A 19,336-nucleotide genomic window follows, 5' to 3' on the forward strand; every position below is an offset into this window, starting at 1 on the left:
GACTGGGAAGATGAGATTTAACATCAGAAAATAATGTACAAGTTCTGTATGTTCAGACACAATAGAACATTTCAATTGACTGGGAAGATGTGCAGAGGTTCCATTAAAATATACTTTGTTATTTTTTTCTTATGCTCATTTCACTAATTTTGGAAAAAGCAGTCATCTTCCTGAAACGTACATAGTTGAAGTGTTCTCATAGTATATTTTCCTGTGCATGAAACTAAAGGGATTAAACATTGTGACTGCTGATTTCTTTATTTTTGGCCAGCCTATACACTTTAAGGTACCTGAGCATGTATTCTACACTAAGTTTTATGCCTGCTTTGTGCAGAAAACAAAATTTTGAGCTACCCATGAGTTACTGCTTCCCTATGCTATTTTTTCTGTATTTGTTTCTGAGCCATCAGAACTTACAAATGGGTACAGATACTATACATCAGGGAGGTTTTGTTTCCTTTCAGGGTTTTAAGCTTGGAGTTTAGATGTCTCTGCTTCAGAAGTAGAATGATCAGGCAGCTCTTTTGGAGCCAGCTTGTAGCTACTATTTTTCCAAAAAAATTGTTAACACATTTGAAATTTAGTATTCCAATCTAGGAATGGAGGAGGGAAACTGAAGTCAGGGAAAAGGTGAGGGAAGAGTTATAGTTAGTAGGAACATATAATCTTGTTAGAGAAATGAGAAATAAACAGGTGAAAAGTTAGAATAGGTTAAAATGTTTTAAAATTGTTCTATAAGAGATTTATAAAAAAATTATACAGTTACTATAGTTCTTCAGAGGACAAAGATTACTTTTAGCTGGAGTTGGGGCATGGGGCTAGGGGAGTGGGGTGAGGTGGGATTGGGGTGGAGTGGGATGGGGTGAGGTTGAGTTGTACCCTAAAGAATGAATGGGATTTAAAGATTTAGATAGATAAGAACTCATTTCAAGTTATTCCATTTTGGAAGGTATTCCAAAATGAAGATACAAAAAAGTAAAGGTTTTCTTTTGGGGATTGCAGCTGCCTTTTTCCTCATAAGAAAACCACCACTTTGTAGTACACTATTAATAAACAGAGGCAATCATGTTATCCTATTTTTCTACCAAAGCTTACACGCCAGTCTGTTACAGGTGTTTCCTATTTGGAAAATCAAAATTCCAGGAAGCTCTCACCCTTACTCTCTCTTCTTGCTTTAGAACAAAATAAAAATGTACAAATAATAAAAATTCATGGAGGGATATATCGTGCTTATGTTAAAGGAATAACTCAAAACTGTTCTTGAGCTAAATTTTCCATATATTGGTTTTACAAATAGCTGTTCATTTACAATTAGAAAAATATTATTTATTCATTCATTGAACAGATTTTTGTTGACTATCTCTTATGTTCTGGTAAACAATCATATACAGTCCCAACCTTTATGGAACATGTAGTCTTTCAGTAGAATGAGATATTAAAGTTATTCATTCAGATAAATACTTGTGATTCGTGGTATATATAAAGAATACAGGATTTTGACCAAGTTGGTGAGTCTTTCTAGAGGAAGAGACATTTAAACTAAAGACTAAGTAGGAATTAGTGGAGCAAAACTTGGGGGAAGAACATTTTAGGTAGGAGGACACATGTGAAGCTTTTGAGGCAGGAAAGCTTGTCCTTTCAGAGGACTCAGAGACCAGCGTGGCTGAGCTCAGCAAGTGGGAGAGTAACTCATGGTAATTGAAGGTAAGATTATATAGGACTTTTAAAATGATTACTTTGGTGGGCTCTGGAAGGGAGTTTAGTTAGGAGTCTAATGCAGTCACCTGGGGAAGAAATAATGGTAGCGTGGATTAGAATTTGTCAAAGAGATAATAAGAAGTGAATAGATTTGAGAGTTATTTGGATGTAGAATCAGAAGTTAAAATTGGTTGGATGTAGGCCTTACATCTGCAGTGTAGTTTAGTCCATATGAAACTCTCATAAAACAATATTTTATGGCTCTAGCCTGCAGTCTTGTATTGATTTTGCATTGCTTAGCCTTATTCTTTCTTGCAGCCCAGCTATATAATCCCATTAAATGGACATGTGTGACTACCCTTCTTTTTGTCTTTAGAGCAACTTCAGCTAATTGTTAATAAGGTGTTTTTTTCCAAAGGTATAATGCATCTGGTGGCTGTTTCCCTCCTTTCTCCTAATAGTGAAATTTGAGTCAGGTCCCCTTTGCGTGTTGTTTTTTTTTTTTTGTCTGTTCCTAAAGTAGATCAATAAAAGTGAATTGGCTTTCAGGTATATGTTACTGGGCTTCATAAGATTGTTTTGTTTTTGCCTTTTTTAAAAAAATTTCAGGTTCAATTGCAGGCAATCCTACTTTTGAAATGTTATTTTTTTCTTCAGTAAGCATAGTTTCTATTTTATTGAAATATTTATATGCATATAGAATTTTCAATCTTCTAGTAACATCTCAAAGACAGTTTTTTCCTTGTCTTAGTTGACTTCTATGGCATTAAAATTCAAAAGTCATGTTGAACCAGAGGTCTCAAACATTTTCAAAGATGCTGTAGATTATCTAGGCTCTCTTTGTATATTACAACTTGACTTTTAAATTAGACCAATGAATATTTATTAGTTATTTTTTTATCCGGGGGTTTTATATTTGGATATATCTGTCTATGTATATTTTTTTAAATAACATTCTTTTTAAAGTTTTTAGGCTTTCTGTTTTATTCTTACATGTTTCAACATTTCACTGCTGGGTTGTTCTTAGGATTACTGAGGTGGTTCTTTGTTTTCTTACGTAATTGGTTTCCTTATAATTTTTTCTTAAATTCCTTACCATAGCACAACTTAAAAAGAAAGCTTTTTAGATGAAAGGCAAGAACTCTCTTATCTTAATGACAGTCATTGCAAATAGTGCAAAGATGAAAGTTCTTGAGTTGTGCCTTGATTATATGTGATCTCAGAAATTTCTTACGTATGATTATGTTTTTAAAAATATTTGCTACTTATAGTTAACATTCAACTATAGTGAACATTTGTTTTTCATATGGATATTTTTTTAAAAGATCAAAGCAATAGTTAATGTCTTTGAAAACCTCAGTAGTTGTTCTATTGAATACATTAATGTTTTATGCCCTACATTTCATTTTATAATTATCTTCCTGAAATTTTCTTAAGTGCTTGGTGATAAGGCCTAATTATGGTTTAAGACAAACAAAAATGAGAGAACGCAAAACATAAAGGTTTTTGCATTTTGAATATCATCTGTGGTTTGCATTGTGACCCTTGATTACCCAAATAACACAGTAACAGGGTTGCAGCCAGGCCTGTTACCATGAGTTCATCCTTGAAAACTAGGGTCCCAGTACTTATCTTGCCTTTTATTAAAAAAGGAGTTTGTTTAGTTAGGGCATCTCTGTATTTAGTAAATCCCTTGGTCGTTGATATCCATGACATTCTGCTGGAATTTGGTAGCAACTTAGCGTGTTTCAGAGTAACTGTGTATCTGAAGGGTAGCATGACTTCAGGAGAGAATGATTTTATTTCATTACACTTTTGGTAAAGTGTTGCCTCAAATAACACATTTCAGAAAACCATATCATTTAGAAATAGTTTTTTTTGTCATTTTTTTTTTCAGAATTAGTTATATTAAAACGTTTTTTAATGTTGATAGTTTTTAAAACCCATAGAAAAATTGGAGAATGAACTTTATACCTTGCACCTGTATTCACCACCTGTTAACATCTTGCCACACCTGCATGTTCACACACACACAAACACAGACACATGCTTTTATTTTGCCAAATTATCTGAAACTAGGCTACAGACATCATGACACTTCATCCTTAAATTCTTCAGCATGTATCTACCAAGAACAAGGACAGCTTCCTACATATTCACAGTTCTATTATGTTTCTTAAAAATATCAACATTAATTTAGTAATATTATCTGGCATATGGTCCATATTCAAGTTTCCTCAGTTATCCCCCAAATGTCCTTTATAACTGTTTGTTTTCACCCAGGATCCAATCAAAGTTCACACACTGTATTGGATTATTATGTCTCTTTAGTCTCCCCCAATCTAGGACAGTCCTACTGCCTCACTTGTTCTTTATGACACTGAAATCTTTGAAGAGTTTAAGCCAGTTGTCTGCAGGATCACTCACATTCTGGATTCATTTGTTTCTTAATAATTAGATTCAGGTCAAACATTTCCAGTAAGAACACAGGGATATTTTGTAATCTCCTATTGCATCACATCAGGAGTCACTTTAATTGCTGTGTAGTATTCCGGTGCATGAATCTACCACAGTTTATTTATTCATTCTACTTTTGACAGATATCTGATTTGTTTCAAGTTTTTGACTATTATGAGTAAAGCTGCTATGTGTAGTCTTTCGGGATCAGTAGTTGGGCATAGGATTGCTTGTGGGAAAGGATTTTGGCAATTTCTTTACCTAGGCAAGACCTGGAGTGCTGTGTTCAGCTGCCAGAATCCTCTCTGAACCTTTCATAAAACATTGAGAACATAGTTTTGAATCTTATTTATGTAAATGTTAATATATTATTTCATAGCCTACAGTACCAGATCTATTTGCCACTTATTATGAAGGCAACCCTTGCTCACACAGTCCAAAAAGGGAATACTGTTTATTCTCTCTACTTGAAGAATACAAATTTCCGTGTTTTGTTGGATAGGAAATGTATATCAACTCATATATGTAAATTTGAATGGAGTATAACCACATACAATATTTTCTTTTTTGGATTGTGGAATCTTATTAAGCTGGCGTAACCTTTGTCATATCTGTGACCTTAGGAGAGCTTCTAAATTTCATACCTCATAGAACTAAATGAAGATAGTTTATTTAAACATGTGCATGCATAGATAGTTGGAACTCACTTATTGTAAATTGTGGGACTTGTAGTCAACTGTTTACATAGGTATCTACAACACCACTGGAGACTGAATTTAAAAAACATGTAAAAGCTTTTCTGTATAAGAAAGAAGTAAGGACAGCAAAGGTAGCAGAGCAAAAATAAACTTCTGTTCATACTTTTATATATGTTCACTGATTTTTACATGTATTTTTTTTTTCCAGTAGTGGCTACGGAGGAAGTAGTTACTGCAGAATCTGTGGATGGTGCAATTCAGCAAGTAGTTAGTTCAGGGGGTCAGCAGGTCATCACAATAGTTACAGATGGAATTCAGCTTGGAAATTTGCACTCCATTCCAACCAGCGGAATAGGTCAGCCCATCATTGTGACCATGCCAGATGGACAACAAGGTTGGTAGATGGCATTTACATAAAGTTTGCATTTATTCTTAATCCTCAGGAAATTGTGACATGTTTTTCAAAGCATTTATTTTTGCCTTAAATTTTGTTTTTGTAACCTTTTGCAGCAGACTTAATTGCCTAGTTTTATTTGCTTAGGCTACTGTTAAAATTAGCTTGCTTTCTCTGAGTGTATACTAGGTAGAAAGAGGAATTGGCCCCAAAGTATTTTGGTTGGAAAATGAGCTTAAATAAGTAATTCAAAATCAGTATTGGACAGTACTTTCCTAGGCCATTTAATACAATTCAGATATCATACGGGCTTTTAAAAACACCATGTGAAAAAAAGCTACTTAAAAAGAAGTTGGGGGCTTCCCTGGTGGCGCAGTGGTTGAGAGTCTGCCTGCTAATGCAGGGGACACGGGTTCGAGCCCTGGTCTGGGAAGATCCCACATGCCGCGGAGCAACTGGGCCCGTGAGCCACAACTGCTGAGCCTGCGCGTCTGGAGCCTGTGCCCCGCAACGGGAGGGGCCGCGATAGTGAGAGGCCCGCGCACCACGATGAAGAGTGGCTCCCACTTGCCGCAACTAGAGAAAGCCCTTGCACGAAACGAAGACCCAACACAGCTATAAATAAATAAATAAATAAATAAATAGAGTAGCTATTAATTTAAAAAAAAAAAAAGTTGGACTTAGGAGTTATGGTAGGAACAGTGACAACTTTTAGCAGCTTTGTTGATAATTGTCCCAATTTTTTCCTTTTGAGTAATAAGAGAGTAGTAATAAGATAGATGAAACATAAGCCCCAGTTTCATGTTTAGTGAAACTAAAAGACTGAGAAAACCACAAAATTCCATATTTTAAGTGCTTGCCAAAAACGTCTTAAGATCTAAGCCAGAGCAGTAGAACCCTCAGGGAAACCCCCAGTCGTGCATCAAGAAAAGGGGTTGAGCTCAGAAATCAGCAATAAATATACACTTGAGTAAGACAGGGCCCAATCTGAGTAGGAAGTGCTGCAAGTAGGATTAAGATAGACTAGAGCATGAAAGCTGGAGGAAGCAGAAAGAGAAGGTGCAGAAAGTTCCTATCTGAACAAGCATCACCCTGTACCCAGTACTCTATACCCCCCCAACCCCCACCAAAAAAAAGTATGTGCACACATAACCTATTAGAAAATGACTAGGATTGCAGAGACCAAGCCTCTTCATGGCCTGTGAAGGAATTAGGGAAGGGAAGGGCTGGAGGTAGAAGTTCTCCTAAACCAGGTTTGGTTTAGAGTGATAGTGGAGGTATGGCCCTGCAGAGAGACCAGGTCTCAAGGAACGATTTTGTTGCCATAGCAGTGGAGGAAGAAACCCTTGACCTGTGGAGCCTAGGAGGCTTTTCTCACCGCTATGCAGAAATCTTCTGCTGGTGGTCCAAGATTTGGATCAAGCCCAGGTACTTTTCACAAAGCTTTAAAGAACTAATTCTAATTATATAGAAAAGAAGAAACTTTCAAAGTATTTGTTTTAAGCAGATATAACATTGTTTCCAAAACCTGACATTATACACACAGTCTAAGCTCATTGGTGAACAAATAGAAAGAAACTCATGTTTTTGGATAGGATGACTCACTATTATAAAGCTCTCAATTCTTCCCGAGTTAATTGATAAATGTAATGTGATAGGAAAAAAAGACTGTATTAGTTTGCTAGGGCTGCCATAGCAAACTACCACAGACTGGGTGACTTAACAGAAGTTTATCTTCTCACAGTGCTGGAAGGTGGAAGTCCAAGATCAAGGTGTTGGCAGGTTTGGTTTCTTCTGAGGCCTTTCTCCTTGGCTTGCAAATGGCTGCCTTCTTGCTGTATCCTGATATAGTCATCCCTCAGTCTGTGTGTGTTGTCTGTGACCTAACCTCTTATAAGGACACCAGTCATATTGGATTAGGACCCACTTAAATGACCTCATTTTGGACTTCCCTGGTGGCACAGTGGTTAAGAATCTGCCTGCCAATGCAGGGGACATGGGTTCGAGCCCTGGTCAGGGAAGATCCCACATGCCACGGAGCAACTAAGCCCGTGCACGAAAATTACTGAGCCTGTGCTCTAGAGCCCGCGAGCCACAACTACCAAAGCCTGCATGCCTAGAGCCCATGCTCCGCAGCAAGAGAAGCCACCGCAATGAGAAGCCTGTGCACTGCAACGAAGAGTAGCCCCCGCTCGCCACAGCTAGAGAAGGTCTATGCACAGCAACAAAGACCCAACGCAGCCAAAAATAAAACCAAAATCTCATTTTACCTTTTTAACCTTTTTAAAGGCCCTATCTCCAAATACATTTTGAGGTACTGGGGGTTAGGACTTAACAACATTTAAATTTTGAGGGGGACACAATTCAAGCCATAACAAAGACCAATAGGTCTTTTTCTGGAATTAGCCAAACAGATTCTGAAGTTTATTTTGATGGAGGAGGAGGGAAGAAGAATAAGGATAACTGGAAAAGAAGAGCAATGAGAGGAACCTAATGAATATTAAAATAAACTTTTAAAGCTTTCATAATTTAAAAATTATAACTGGCAAATGAATATATAGACTATGTAGATAGTCCAGTGAAACAGATATAATTCTCAGTTCTTCTTGAGTGAATTTATAAGTGTAGTGTAATATGGTATGAGTTAAAAGAAATACTTTAATTCTCAATATTTCTAATGTTTTTAATTACATTGTACTAAATAAATGATAGTTTTACTATTTTTTCATTTGTTTACATTTATAAATGACAGTAGGAGAGTTTTTAATGTTTTGACAACATTAAAGACTGTAGGACAGTTGTAATTTTTCCCATTGACGATTAAGATTGTTTTGCATAGTTTTAGCTTGCACAGTCATGTTTATGTTCCCGCACTGGTATGCAAAGCAAGGACAGCCTCTCGCTCTCTGTATATTTACATTTATGTAAAGAGATACTAAAAATTGGGACAGTCTAACAACCCAGTGGAAAAACAAGCAGAGTTTATAAACAGACATTGTTCATAATGGTGTATCCTCACAGTGGAATATAATGCAGCTAAATGAAAGAAAGCTCTCTATGTGTTGGTGAAAGATACCCTAGATATATGGAGTGAAAAAAGCAGACACAGAACGATGTATCTATCTTATGTATGTTTGAATGTATGTTTTGTATGTATGCTACCTTTTGTGTAAGAGAGAGAAAAAGGAGAATGTATATTCATGTTTGTTTTTACATAAATGAACACAAGAACAATGTATAAGCAACCAGTAAAAGTATCTGTTTTAGCAAGGGTGAAGTCAGACCTCTCAAACTATGCTTGTTAAGTATTATTTTGATTTTGAGCCAATGAATGTATTATCTATAAAATTAAAAAAAATAAGTAGGTACCTTAAACAATAAGTAGTTTTCAATAAATAGACAAGAAGTTGAAGACAAATATGGACATTTCTCATAAAAAAGCAAATCAGTGTTTTGAAATTATTGTTTCTGGAATATATTTATTTTAGATGAGTTGCATCAACAATCTCAAGACTAGTTTTAATTCTTCTAAACCTATCTGTAAATGAAGTAATGTGTACATTTTTTCATTTTAGTATTAACAGTACCAGCAACAGACATTGCTGAAGAAACTGTTATAAGTGAAGAACCACCAACCAAGAGACAATGTATTGAAATAATTGAAAACCGGGTGGAGTCTGCAGAAATAGAAGTAAGGAGTCTTTTACCCGGTGTGTTTTGCTGCAGTCATCCAAAATAAATTCCATTTGCTTTTCTTTCTTTTTTTTTTTTTTGTCTTTTATATTTATTACTGACAGTATTGTTTTGATATAGAATGAGTACTTTTTTGTCTAATTTTTTTGCCTTATCCATATAGCAAGCCTTCAATAAATAAATATTGAATGAATGAATGAATGAGTAAAGAATTTGTTTGTAACAAAGTCTGTCATCATGGTAACATTGGAATGTCTTCTGTTCTTGTACTGCATCCTTTATTTTCTATTAAATTTACATACATCATTCTCCCAAGTCACTAAAGGGAATGTCACTATATATTGACTAAAAAAATTTTTTTCTTTCAAAAGTGAAAGGCAAATGCCTATTTGGGCTGGAAGATCCTCTTAAAGAATGTTGAAGTTTGTCAGCTGAATTATTTTGTAAAAAGCCATAGGTAACTGCTTATTTCACTATTAAGTCCCTTAAGGAAATTAAATTTAGACTAACTGTTGTTAGGATTCACCTTCTTTTCCCTCTGCCAAACTAGTTTGTAATTGTAAACTAGTTTGTAAGTGTAACCAAACCATAGTTGTTACCTCACAGATTTTTTTTCTCACATGACTGTAAATAAAGTTATGTTTTCTAAAGTTGATATTAACTTATATCAAATGAAAATAAGCTCATTCTTGAATAACTTTGAAAGAGCAACTGCAGTGTAAAAAAAAGAATATTGGACTTGAAATTAAATGAGCTGGATTTGAATCCCACCTCTTGCCCCTCCCTATTAGCTTTGAGGCAAGTTATCTTACCTTTCTGAGTTCGTGTTTTATTTTCTCCCAAATTGGAATTTAAGATAACAATATCTGTATTTTGGGGTTTTTATGAGAGTTGAAAAAGTCAGCATACTCATTATATACACATTCATAATATCTAATATGTGTGAATAGTAAATGTTGGTGAATATTTAGGAATTCTTTGTTATCATAGAAAAGAGAGGATTTTTTAAAAATACCACCTAAAGGCAACATAATTCTGACTGAGGACTATTAGAAAATATCCTTGCCCAAATTCGTTTACATATAAGATTGGTATATCTTTGGCCACAATCTCAAAGGACATATTATTGAGTTAAGAAGAATTTGATTCATGGTTTAACCAGAATGTTTGATAAAATTGTGACTTTAATTATTGAGGGTGAGTTGTTTCATTTCTTCAAAATTTAAGGTGATATTCAGTACACTGAAGTTTTTATAAACTAACCATTTATTTCATTGAATGGTATCAGTATCCTTATTATTTAAAAATCTTTAATGTCTTTTACTGGTAAATCAGTTGATCTTTTTTTCTGGCATATAAGGTGAGAAAGAGTTTGTCATGTACTTTGCTTTAACTATTTAATAAAACATTTTTAAATTACTTGAATTTTTATTGAACATAAACTGACTCAATTCAACATTTCTTTTAATTGAAGTATAGTGGATTTATGTCAATTCAACATTTTCAAAATAATGAGTGTGCAGGCTGTACCTTTATTTACCTAACAACCAGTGAGAATTGCTGTTTTCATCAAAGATCAACCTAATTCCACTCTTACAGTCTTTCAGAGACCAAGGAGAATAATCGCAAGTAACAAGAAAGTATGAATTGAGGTATATAAATTAACTAGAACCAAGGAGATTAGAACTTCAGGGAGATGGAATTTTAGCTTGATATAAAGATCTTCACGAGTTAGTTTTAGCTTAATTTTAATAATTAGAGCTTTCTGGTAATGGAAGTCTTATTCTCCATCACTGGAAATGTTCAAGCCAAAGTTGCACAATGTTAGAGCTATTACAGAGAGACTTTGAAGCATACAGTGAGTAGAGATGGTAGAGGTGGGCAGGGGATACAGAATGAAGAGAGACCTCCAATGTTTTCTAAAACCAGGTAATCATTTCCTTATAGTACATAAGTAGTTCTTTTGATTTTATTTTCTGAGGTGACCAATAGAGTTATCTTGGGGGTATACTTTTATATTCCTTTCTAAGTGATTGCTTAGCCATTAACCCAAAAAGTTTCTCTAAAGCAGTGCTTCTCAACTGGAGCAGTTTTGACCCCAGGGGACATTTGGCAATGTCTGGATGCATTTAGGGTTGTCACAATGAGGGACATGCCACTGACATTTAGTGGATAGAGGCTGGGGATGCTGCTAAACCCTATACACATCCTACAACGTGTGTTTTGCCACTCGGTTCTGCAGTTGTAGTAAGAAAGCAGCCACGGGCAATTTGGAAATGAGTGGGTATGGCTGTATTTCAGTAAAACTTTATAAAAACAGGATCATATTTGACCCGTGGCAGTTAGAAAATGGACAGCTCAATGGACAAGTAGAGAGCTCATACACCCTGCCTAGTTTCTCTCTTTTTAAAAAAAATATTTAATGGTTAAGAATATGAGTCTGGAAGCAGATTTAGGTTTGAATGATAATTTTCTGAGTGTGATTGGTTAAGTTATTTAGCCTTTCAAGGCTTGGCTTCCCCATCAGTAAAAAGGGGAAAATAATAGCACCTGCATCATCAGAGTGTTGTAAGGTTTAAATGAGAATGCATGTGAAGGAGTAGTACAGTGGTGAGCATATAGTAAATGCTCAGTAACTGTTAGTTGTATTATTATTATCTTCTAAAATTTATATTGCAGTATGATAGAAGATAAATCACTTTAATGATTTTTTTTTGCTTTATAATAGCTAAAGTAAAATAAATTTGAATATTAGAAAATTCCATATAAAACTGTTAAAAGATAATTGCTAATAGCTGAAGCAGAATTCAAGAATCTTGTTTGGAAATAAAAAAGCAAACTCGAAGTCTTTTTTGTTCTATTATTCTATTGCCTAATGTAATCATAATATATAGCTTGGGCTTGGAGTTGAAGTGTAAGATATCTTCCTTACTGCTTTCATCTTCTGAAATAATTGTGAATCTCTTGCTGTTTCTAAATGTGAATAAATAGGTGATACTAGAAGATACCTTAGAGTTAATATTTTCTAATATTTCCAACCAAATCAGGGCACATTTTTATCCATATTCAAAACTTTGGCTGCCAAAGGATCTTATTTCTTAGTACATGTAAAAGTGTAAAACACTTAATGCATGGCTGTGAGTGCTCCTGCCAGAGGTGGGGGTCTAGCTCCCACCCTTCCACTGGTGCCCAAAGTCCTGCATAGTTCACTGCCAGGGACTGGTGTCAGTTGCTTACGTGAGGCTGGCATCTTGCCTGAAGTAAGGAGAAAAGGGTAGCTGGGTAGGGCTTAGGCATTTCTTCTACTTGTACATTTTGTGTAATTGGAAGATTTGGAGACTACTTGTATAATCAATCACTCCCACATTTGGTGGACCCATGGGAAAAATAAATGCTAGATCTACCTTCATTCCCAGTGTGGGGAAGGCAGTGGGATCACAGGAAGGCAGGAGTGTTACACATGTTCCTCCTTGTGGACCATGTGAATAGTGGAGGGTAGGGAATCTTTTGGTGTTCACAATGGACAAGGGTCTAGGAGGCAGTGGAAGAGACCACAGTGTCCTCTTTCCCAGCAAGCTGCTTACCCCTCGCCTTTACCTTCAGTTCTCTCTTTTAAGTGTCTTGTCCAGTGTGAACCTGGCCTCTTTTTGTCATTAGTAGTCCTACCCTCAGCCCCCACCCCAAGCAGAAGGCCTGGGCTTCTGTAATGAGGTTGAGCTTGGACCTGGGCAAGTTGAGTTTTTGTCTGTGTGCTTACTAGAGGTATGGGAAAGGAATCTTTGAAGTGTTTTCGCTTAGGCAACTGTATAGGGGCAGAGTGAGGAGAGGAGAAAGAATACCACTTACATTGGACCAGATTTGTGTTTTTCCTCTCAATTTATTCAGGAATTTAATACATATATTTTACAGCATATAATATAATGAATCACAGTAGAGAAATTAGTATTTTATTGGTTTGTAAAATGGTATAATTTAGGAAACACTAATCTAGACCAGCACTCTTCATTTTAAAGATGAGGGATCTTGCTTGCTATCATAGGGAAAGATAGTTTTATTTATTTATTTTTTTATAAAAATTTATTTATTTATTTATTTATGGCTGCGTTGGGTCTTCGTTGCTGCGTGCGAGCTTTCTCTAGTTGCGGCGAGCGGGGGCTACTCGTTGCGGTGCGTGGGCGTCCAATTGCGGTGGCTTCTCGTTGTGGAGCGCAGGCTCTAGGCGCGCGGGCTTCAGTAGTTGTGGCACAAGGGCTCAGTAGTTGTGGGTCGTGGGCTCTAGAGCGCAGGCTCGGTAGTTGTGGTGCATGGGCTTAGTTGCTCCGCAGCATGTGGGATCTTCCTGGACCAGGGCTCGAACCCGTGTCGCCTGCATTGGCAGGCGGATTCTTAACCACTGTGCCACCACGGAAGTCCCGGGAAAGATAGTTTTAAAAGCAGTAGTATTAGAACCTCATAACCCTGACTCCTTATTGTGTTACCATGAGAAAGCTACATTGTCTCTGAGCATCATTTTCCTTATCTGTAAAATGGGCATAATATCTATCTTAGAGACTTGTTGTTGGAAATCACCTTGTTTATATATATAATGGGTGCTCAGTAAATATTAATTTTTTTATAATTAGTAGCTTTTTAACATCACAGATAAAGATGTGAAGAGGTATGGTGGTATATTTCCCTGTTAAAGTTCTTCACTAGTTTTTGTAGTATGTATAAAAGTACAGGTACCCAATTTGGGTTCATTATGTTAGTCTTATTTCTAATTAGAAAATAATTTCCTTGAGGTCAGAAACTAATCTGTATCTCGTAGTGTGGAGCTGGAAATTAGGGCTTTAATTATAAGGGAATTGGTGAAAAAGGCAAGATGTCTCAGAAATACCAATATGTGGCTACTTTTAGCTACTACAGATTTTTTTATTTGAAAGATGCATGCTTGTATCTGTTATTGTATTTGTGCAACAATTGAAAAAAAAAACTTTTTTTTTAAATTAGGAGAGAGAAGCTCTTCAGAAACAGCTGGATGAAGCTAATCGAGAAGCACAAAAATATCGACAGCAACTTCTAAAGAAAGAACAGGAAGCAGAGGCCTACAGACAGAAATTAGAAGCTATGACTCGTCTTCAGACTAATAAAGAAGCTGTTTAATTGAAATGAACATATAGTTTGAGTTTACTTTTGGTCAAGAAAGAATACAGTCTTGAACTGTACACAGTAAGTTGCAGTCATGGGAAGACAGGATAATAAAAGAGACTGCAGCTTGATAATTGGACTTAAGCCATGAGCTCTGAATTCTTGTAACATAAAACTTTACTTTAGAAGTTGTGAAATGTATTTAAAACTGAATTCTGTAAATAGTTTTTTTTGTTTTTTACAGTTCCAAATGAGTTGATAAAGATTGTTGAAGAGATCCCAAAACACAATAAGCCACTGTTTTTTGTGAATTCTTTTTGATTTTAGTACAAACCTTAATTTCTCAGAAACAGAACAGTTTTAAGGGTGATCGTTGTTGATTAGACCAAATGTTGTGTAATAATTATGTGGTGGACTGATGCTGGAATTAACTCTTGTAGGTATAAACTTCTATATGAAGAGAAGATTTCTCCCAGGAAATCTTGTACAGCTTTAAGTTGTCTCAGATTCTCTGAAAACATTTTTTAGAAAGCAAATTTTTATATTTGTTCAATTTCAGCTATACCCAAGTAGATTTACATGTATATGAAGCAAATATTTTTAAAACTTTCTGTTTGTACATATTCTGCATGTTTTATAATTTCAAAATGCATCACTTGCATAGGTATTTTCCCCACAAAGATGATGTAAGTTACTAGGAAAGAAAGAAACCCTTTTATTCTATAGGTCATTGAAACTAAGTAAGCTAGCAGCTGGTTTTATTGGAACGACAATGTTCTTGGAAGGAGCAGCTTACAAGATACCTTGAATTTGCAAACTGCAAAATCTATGCTTTTTTGAAAATTTCATAGTGGGGACGTGAAACTATTCTGTGCCTTCCATCATGATTTCCACATGAAAGCACTTTAAGGCACTGGATTTTAAGATAATGTTTTTGGAAAACTCAAAGCATATGGGTTTCTGAAATATTTCATGGACTCATTTCCCCCCCAGGAAATTATTCTTATGGAAAAAAATTGCTCTTGTATTTAGAACAGGAACTTTTTGTACTACGGTGATGCTACAGATATGTCTAACATAGCTTTTACTTTCCCTGTGAAAGCTGTATGTCTGTGCTGTGACTGGCTCTCATCACAATATTGTTCAATTCCACAATGTATGGACATTAAACTCTGATATAGTGTTCCTTCTTTTTTGTAAACATAACTTCAAGTCCTTTTTCTTGTTTTATTTTTTAATGTTTTATTGCTTTATGAAAATGTTTAACCCTAAGACCCTTCTAGATTACCTATACTGTATAAAGAAGCAATTACCCTTAAAACTGTACTCTGCCCTACTTTTCTATTTTACAATTAAATATCTTTTCCACATATGTTCAGTGTAGACTTATATTTTGACCACATTTTATTCACATGTTAAAAAGTTTGTTCTGTGTATTACGGCCATATTCCACCGTATGAAAATGTTATAAATTCTTCACACTGTGTCTTTAAAGTATCTAAAACTGGGTTTTACAAATGCCAAGTCATATTTTCAGTTGCGTGAAGCTGCTTTTCTATGTCTGTTTTTTAGTACGTTAGTGCGTTTATGGGTTTGTTATGTTAGGAAGGGTACCCTAACGTATGCAGTATCAGAGTGGAGCAGGGGCAACGTGTTCACCCCACTGTATAGTTTTGCTTCCAAGACCAGATTGGCCCTGAAGATCCTTGAGAAAGTGTTGGAAACTAGCTTCTGAAAGTGAATTTAATGCCTTCTTTGATTTCTAGTCTTTTGTTCTGCTAGAAACTTTACCTGGTGCAAGAAAGAATTTTGATCTATAATAACATTTGCCATAGATGGGAGAAAATAATTGATACTTAAGAGGAATAAGTGTATGATAGTATCAGGTAGATATTGAAATGTCTTTGGGGGAAGTCCACGTTTTTCAGAGTCTGTTATGTTGGACTTGTTTAATTCCTTAATCATCTACACCTGACTCACTGTACTATGAAATCAGAGCTTAGACAAGAATTTATAACTAAAAAAAGCATTTGCTTTTTCTTTTCTCTTTTTCTTTTTAGCTTCCATTTTGAGGTGGGCTGGGAAAGCTTTGCATTCTACTTATTCTCAATGATGTTATGGGCAGAAGATTAAAAGAACTGACAGAATAAAATACTAATAAAAGTTTTCAGAAATCCACACTTAATGTGTTTCCAGTACATAATGATGGATTCATAGTTAAAGGTCATCAGGTTGCCACATTGATGGCTAATTATTTCCACTTATGTGTGAACAAACACCTTCTTTATTTTATTTTTTTTAGAAAACAGTCCACACTTTCCTTTATTTCAATATTTGTGTGGTAAAGAAAAATGCATGGGGATATTAATTTTTGTATTGGGTTAAGGATGTTTCTGTTTGTATATTCATGAAGGGAATGAGATATTGATTTTAAATGAACAAACACCTTCTGGAGCAGCCCTTCTCAACCAGGATTCTGCAAGAGAATCAAGCTCTAATGCCCTAAATGTTAGGGCTTAATGAATTAATTCCTTGTAATGAATTAGTTTCTGTTCCGTGCATCTGGAATAGTACTGGTTATGTACTGTCTACACACTGAGTTCATTAGATGTCTTGATTGCCTAATTACTTGTTTAAGATTTTAAAATGTCACTGTGTACAGTTGCTAGAACTCGGGGGTTACAAATTCTAGGTTGGGTCTGTGATGATTTCAGAAAGCCTCATCTGACGACTGGTATCTGCAGAGACTGTGCTTCCCAACTAATTTTCATTTATTGTTACTTTATTTATGTCTCAGTTACTTCCCCAAAGGGCTTGTGATGTCATTTATTTTTACTGGCTTTTAGAAGTTATTTTTTTATGTCAATCTTTCCTGATATCAACAGCAGGTAGTTTTTCTTTTACTCTGCCACCGGATTCCTTTATTTGTTTATGATGGTGGAGGGTTGGGAGTTGGAGAGCTTTCTTCTGTGACGTTCAAAATAACAGCTAGAGAGAGAAGGAAATAAATGTGAAATATATAATTTGGACTATACTTGTTTTTAACAAAAAGGTCTGTATACAAAATGTTTATCCAAAACATATTGCTAATGAAAATCTATGCCAGTATGTTTCTTCAACATGGTCATTTATGATATTATTTATTGAAAATCAGAAGAAACCCTTGCCCATAACAGGAACTGATGAGTTGATAGACATATTCATGGATGCTTTATGCTGATATGACTAATTTTTTGTATTACTCTGTACAAAGTTTCTTCCAGATGAAATCTATAAAGTTTCTTTGTGTCTTAATACCTGAAAGATCTTGAGAACTGACAAAATGTATCAAGAAGAAGACCCTTTTCAGATAAAATCACAAAACAATTGTAGGAACCTTTATATCCATATGGATGGGTTCCCAAGGCATTAGGACTCAGGCTTATATAGCAAATAGAAAAAAAAAATTTCTATTCACCTAGCTTCTATTGAGTAAATATCTCCTTCCATCATGTCAGATCAACTTAGGAATGAACTAACTAATATATTTGTTATTTCATTAAGTCATATTTACTGTACTTGGATTTCATTATAGATAACTAGTCTCTTGTAGTTTTGAATGATGTTTGCTATTTGCTTTCTCTATGTTAGGTGAGAACATCTCAATGCACATGGACTCAGTTTGACGTAAGCTCTTTGAATTCATTCTCAGATTACTTTGTGTAATTTGTGATGGAAAATACGCTTCTGGTTCCAAGTCAAAATTTTGATATCATTATTTTTGTGACTTATTAAAAGTATTTTCTAAATATATAGTCTTATAGTTTTTTACATCATTTTGATACCCTGAGATCCTTTAAAAATATTTCACATTAATGATAGTCAAGTAGTGAATATAATTTAGATATAGTTCTTGGGGCTCTTCATTTTTAGATAAGTATTGTAATTCCCCCCAAAACTACTGTTTTCTTCCTGGAAAAATTTTGACCTGATCTCTGTGATTCTATCCACTGTGCTTTATTAATTGCTTACTCAAATTTTCATTTGAACAGTTTAGATCTCATGTGCATGGCTGATATGTAATGTTTTCTACATATATAAATATATGCAATTACAGTCTTACTATTGATTAATTACATGGATTATAATTTTGAATTTTATGAATTATTTTAATGTCTCTTTGGTTTTTCTGTAAGAAAATATTTTTCTTGCATGCCAGATAAAAGTCAGTAAAGCATTCATTTTTTGTATTACTATTTTTCATAATTATCCTTTGCCTGCCATCCTTATAACTCTCAAGAATTATTTAAAGTTTAAATTGCATTTGCACATTTTGCTATAGAAAAATAACATACATTAAGAAAGCTTACACTTAAATGAATCTGTAGTCTCTTTTTATAAAAAATTCTCGGTCTGCCAGAGAACTGACTCTACTTCCAAACATTTCTGCCAAGTATAATAGACTCTCAGCATCAAACACTGAAGCATATTAAGAATGTTTACTACTTTTGTTAGATACAATTTAATACGCAGTTGTTTTAATGAAAACTTCAAAACATATAGAAGGGCATAGAGAATAATTTAACAAACATCCATGTACCTACCACCCAAATTTAATAAAATTTTTTTAACATCTTGATTGGAGTATAATTGCTGTACAATGGTGTGTTAGTTTCTGCTGTATAACAAAGTGAAGCTATACATATACACATATCCCCGTATCCCCTCCCTCTTGCGTCTCCCTCCCACCCTCCCTATCCCACCCCTCTAGGTGGTCACAAAGCACCGAGCTGATCTCCCTGTGCTATGCGGCTGCTTCCCACTAGCTAGCTGTTTTACATTTGGTAGTGTATATATGTCCATATATACACTACCACTCTGTCACTTTGTCCCAGCTTACCCTTCCCCCTCCCTGTGTCCTCAAGTCCATTCTCTAGTAAGTCTGCGTCTTTGTTCCCGTCTTGCCCCTAGGTTCTTCATGACCTTTTTTTTTTTTTTTTTAGATTCCATATATATGTGTTAGCATACGATATTTGTTTTTCTCTTTCTGACTTACTTCACTCTGTATGACAGACTCTAACTCCATCCACCTCACTACAAATAACTCAATTTCGTTTCTTTTTATGGCTGAGTAATATTCCATTGTATATATGTGCCACATCTTCTTTATCCATTCATCTGTCGATGGACACTTAGGTTGCTTCCATGTCCTGGCTGTTGTAGATAGAGCTGCAATGAACATTGTGGTACATGACTCTTTTTGAATTATGGTTTTCTCAGGGTATATGCC

General features: G+C 35.1%; 1 protein-coding gene across 3 annotated transcripts in view; it reads left to right on the forward strand.

Annotated features, from left to right (window-relative positions):
* Positions 1 to 14,498, forward strand: part of GABPB1 (GA binding protein transcription factor subunit beta 1) — a 65,760-nt gene extending 51,262 nt beyond the window's left edge. For all 3 annotated transcript variants that reach the window (XM_061182145.1, XM_061182147.1, XM_061182146.1), the window contains exons 7-9: positions 5,062 to 5,247; positions 8,823 to 8,938; positions 13,930 to 14,498. In XM_061182145.1, coding sequence (XP_061038128.1) covers positions 5,062 to 5,247; positions 8,823 to 8,938; positions 13,930 to 14,082 — 455 coding nt within the window. In that variant the 3' untranslated portion in view covers positions 14,083 to 14,498. The remainder of the gene's footprint in view (positions 1 to 5,061; positions 5,248 to 8,822; positions 8,939 to 13,929) is intronic.
* Positions 14,499 to 19,336: the final 4,838 nt, after the last annotated feature.

Source organism: Eubalaena glacialis, chromosome 2 (assembly GCF_028564815.1).
Source record: "Eubalaena glacialis isolate mEubGla1 chromosome 2, mEubGla1.1.hap2.+ XY, whole genome shotgun sequence".
Classification (NCBI taxonomy): Eukaryota; Metazoa; Chordata; class Mammalia; order Artiodactyla; family Balaenidae; genus Eubalaena; species Eubalaena glacialis.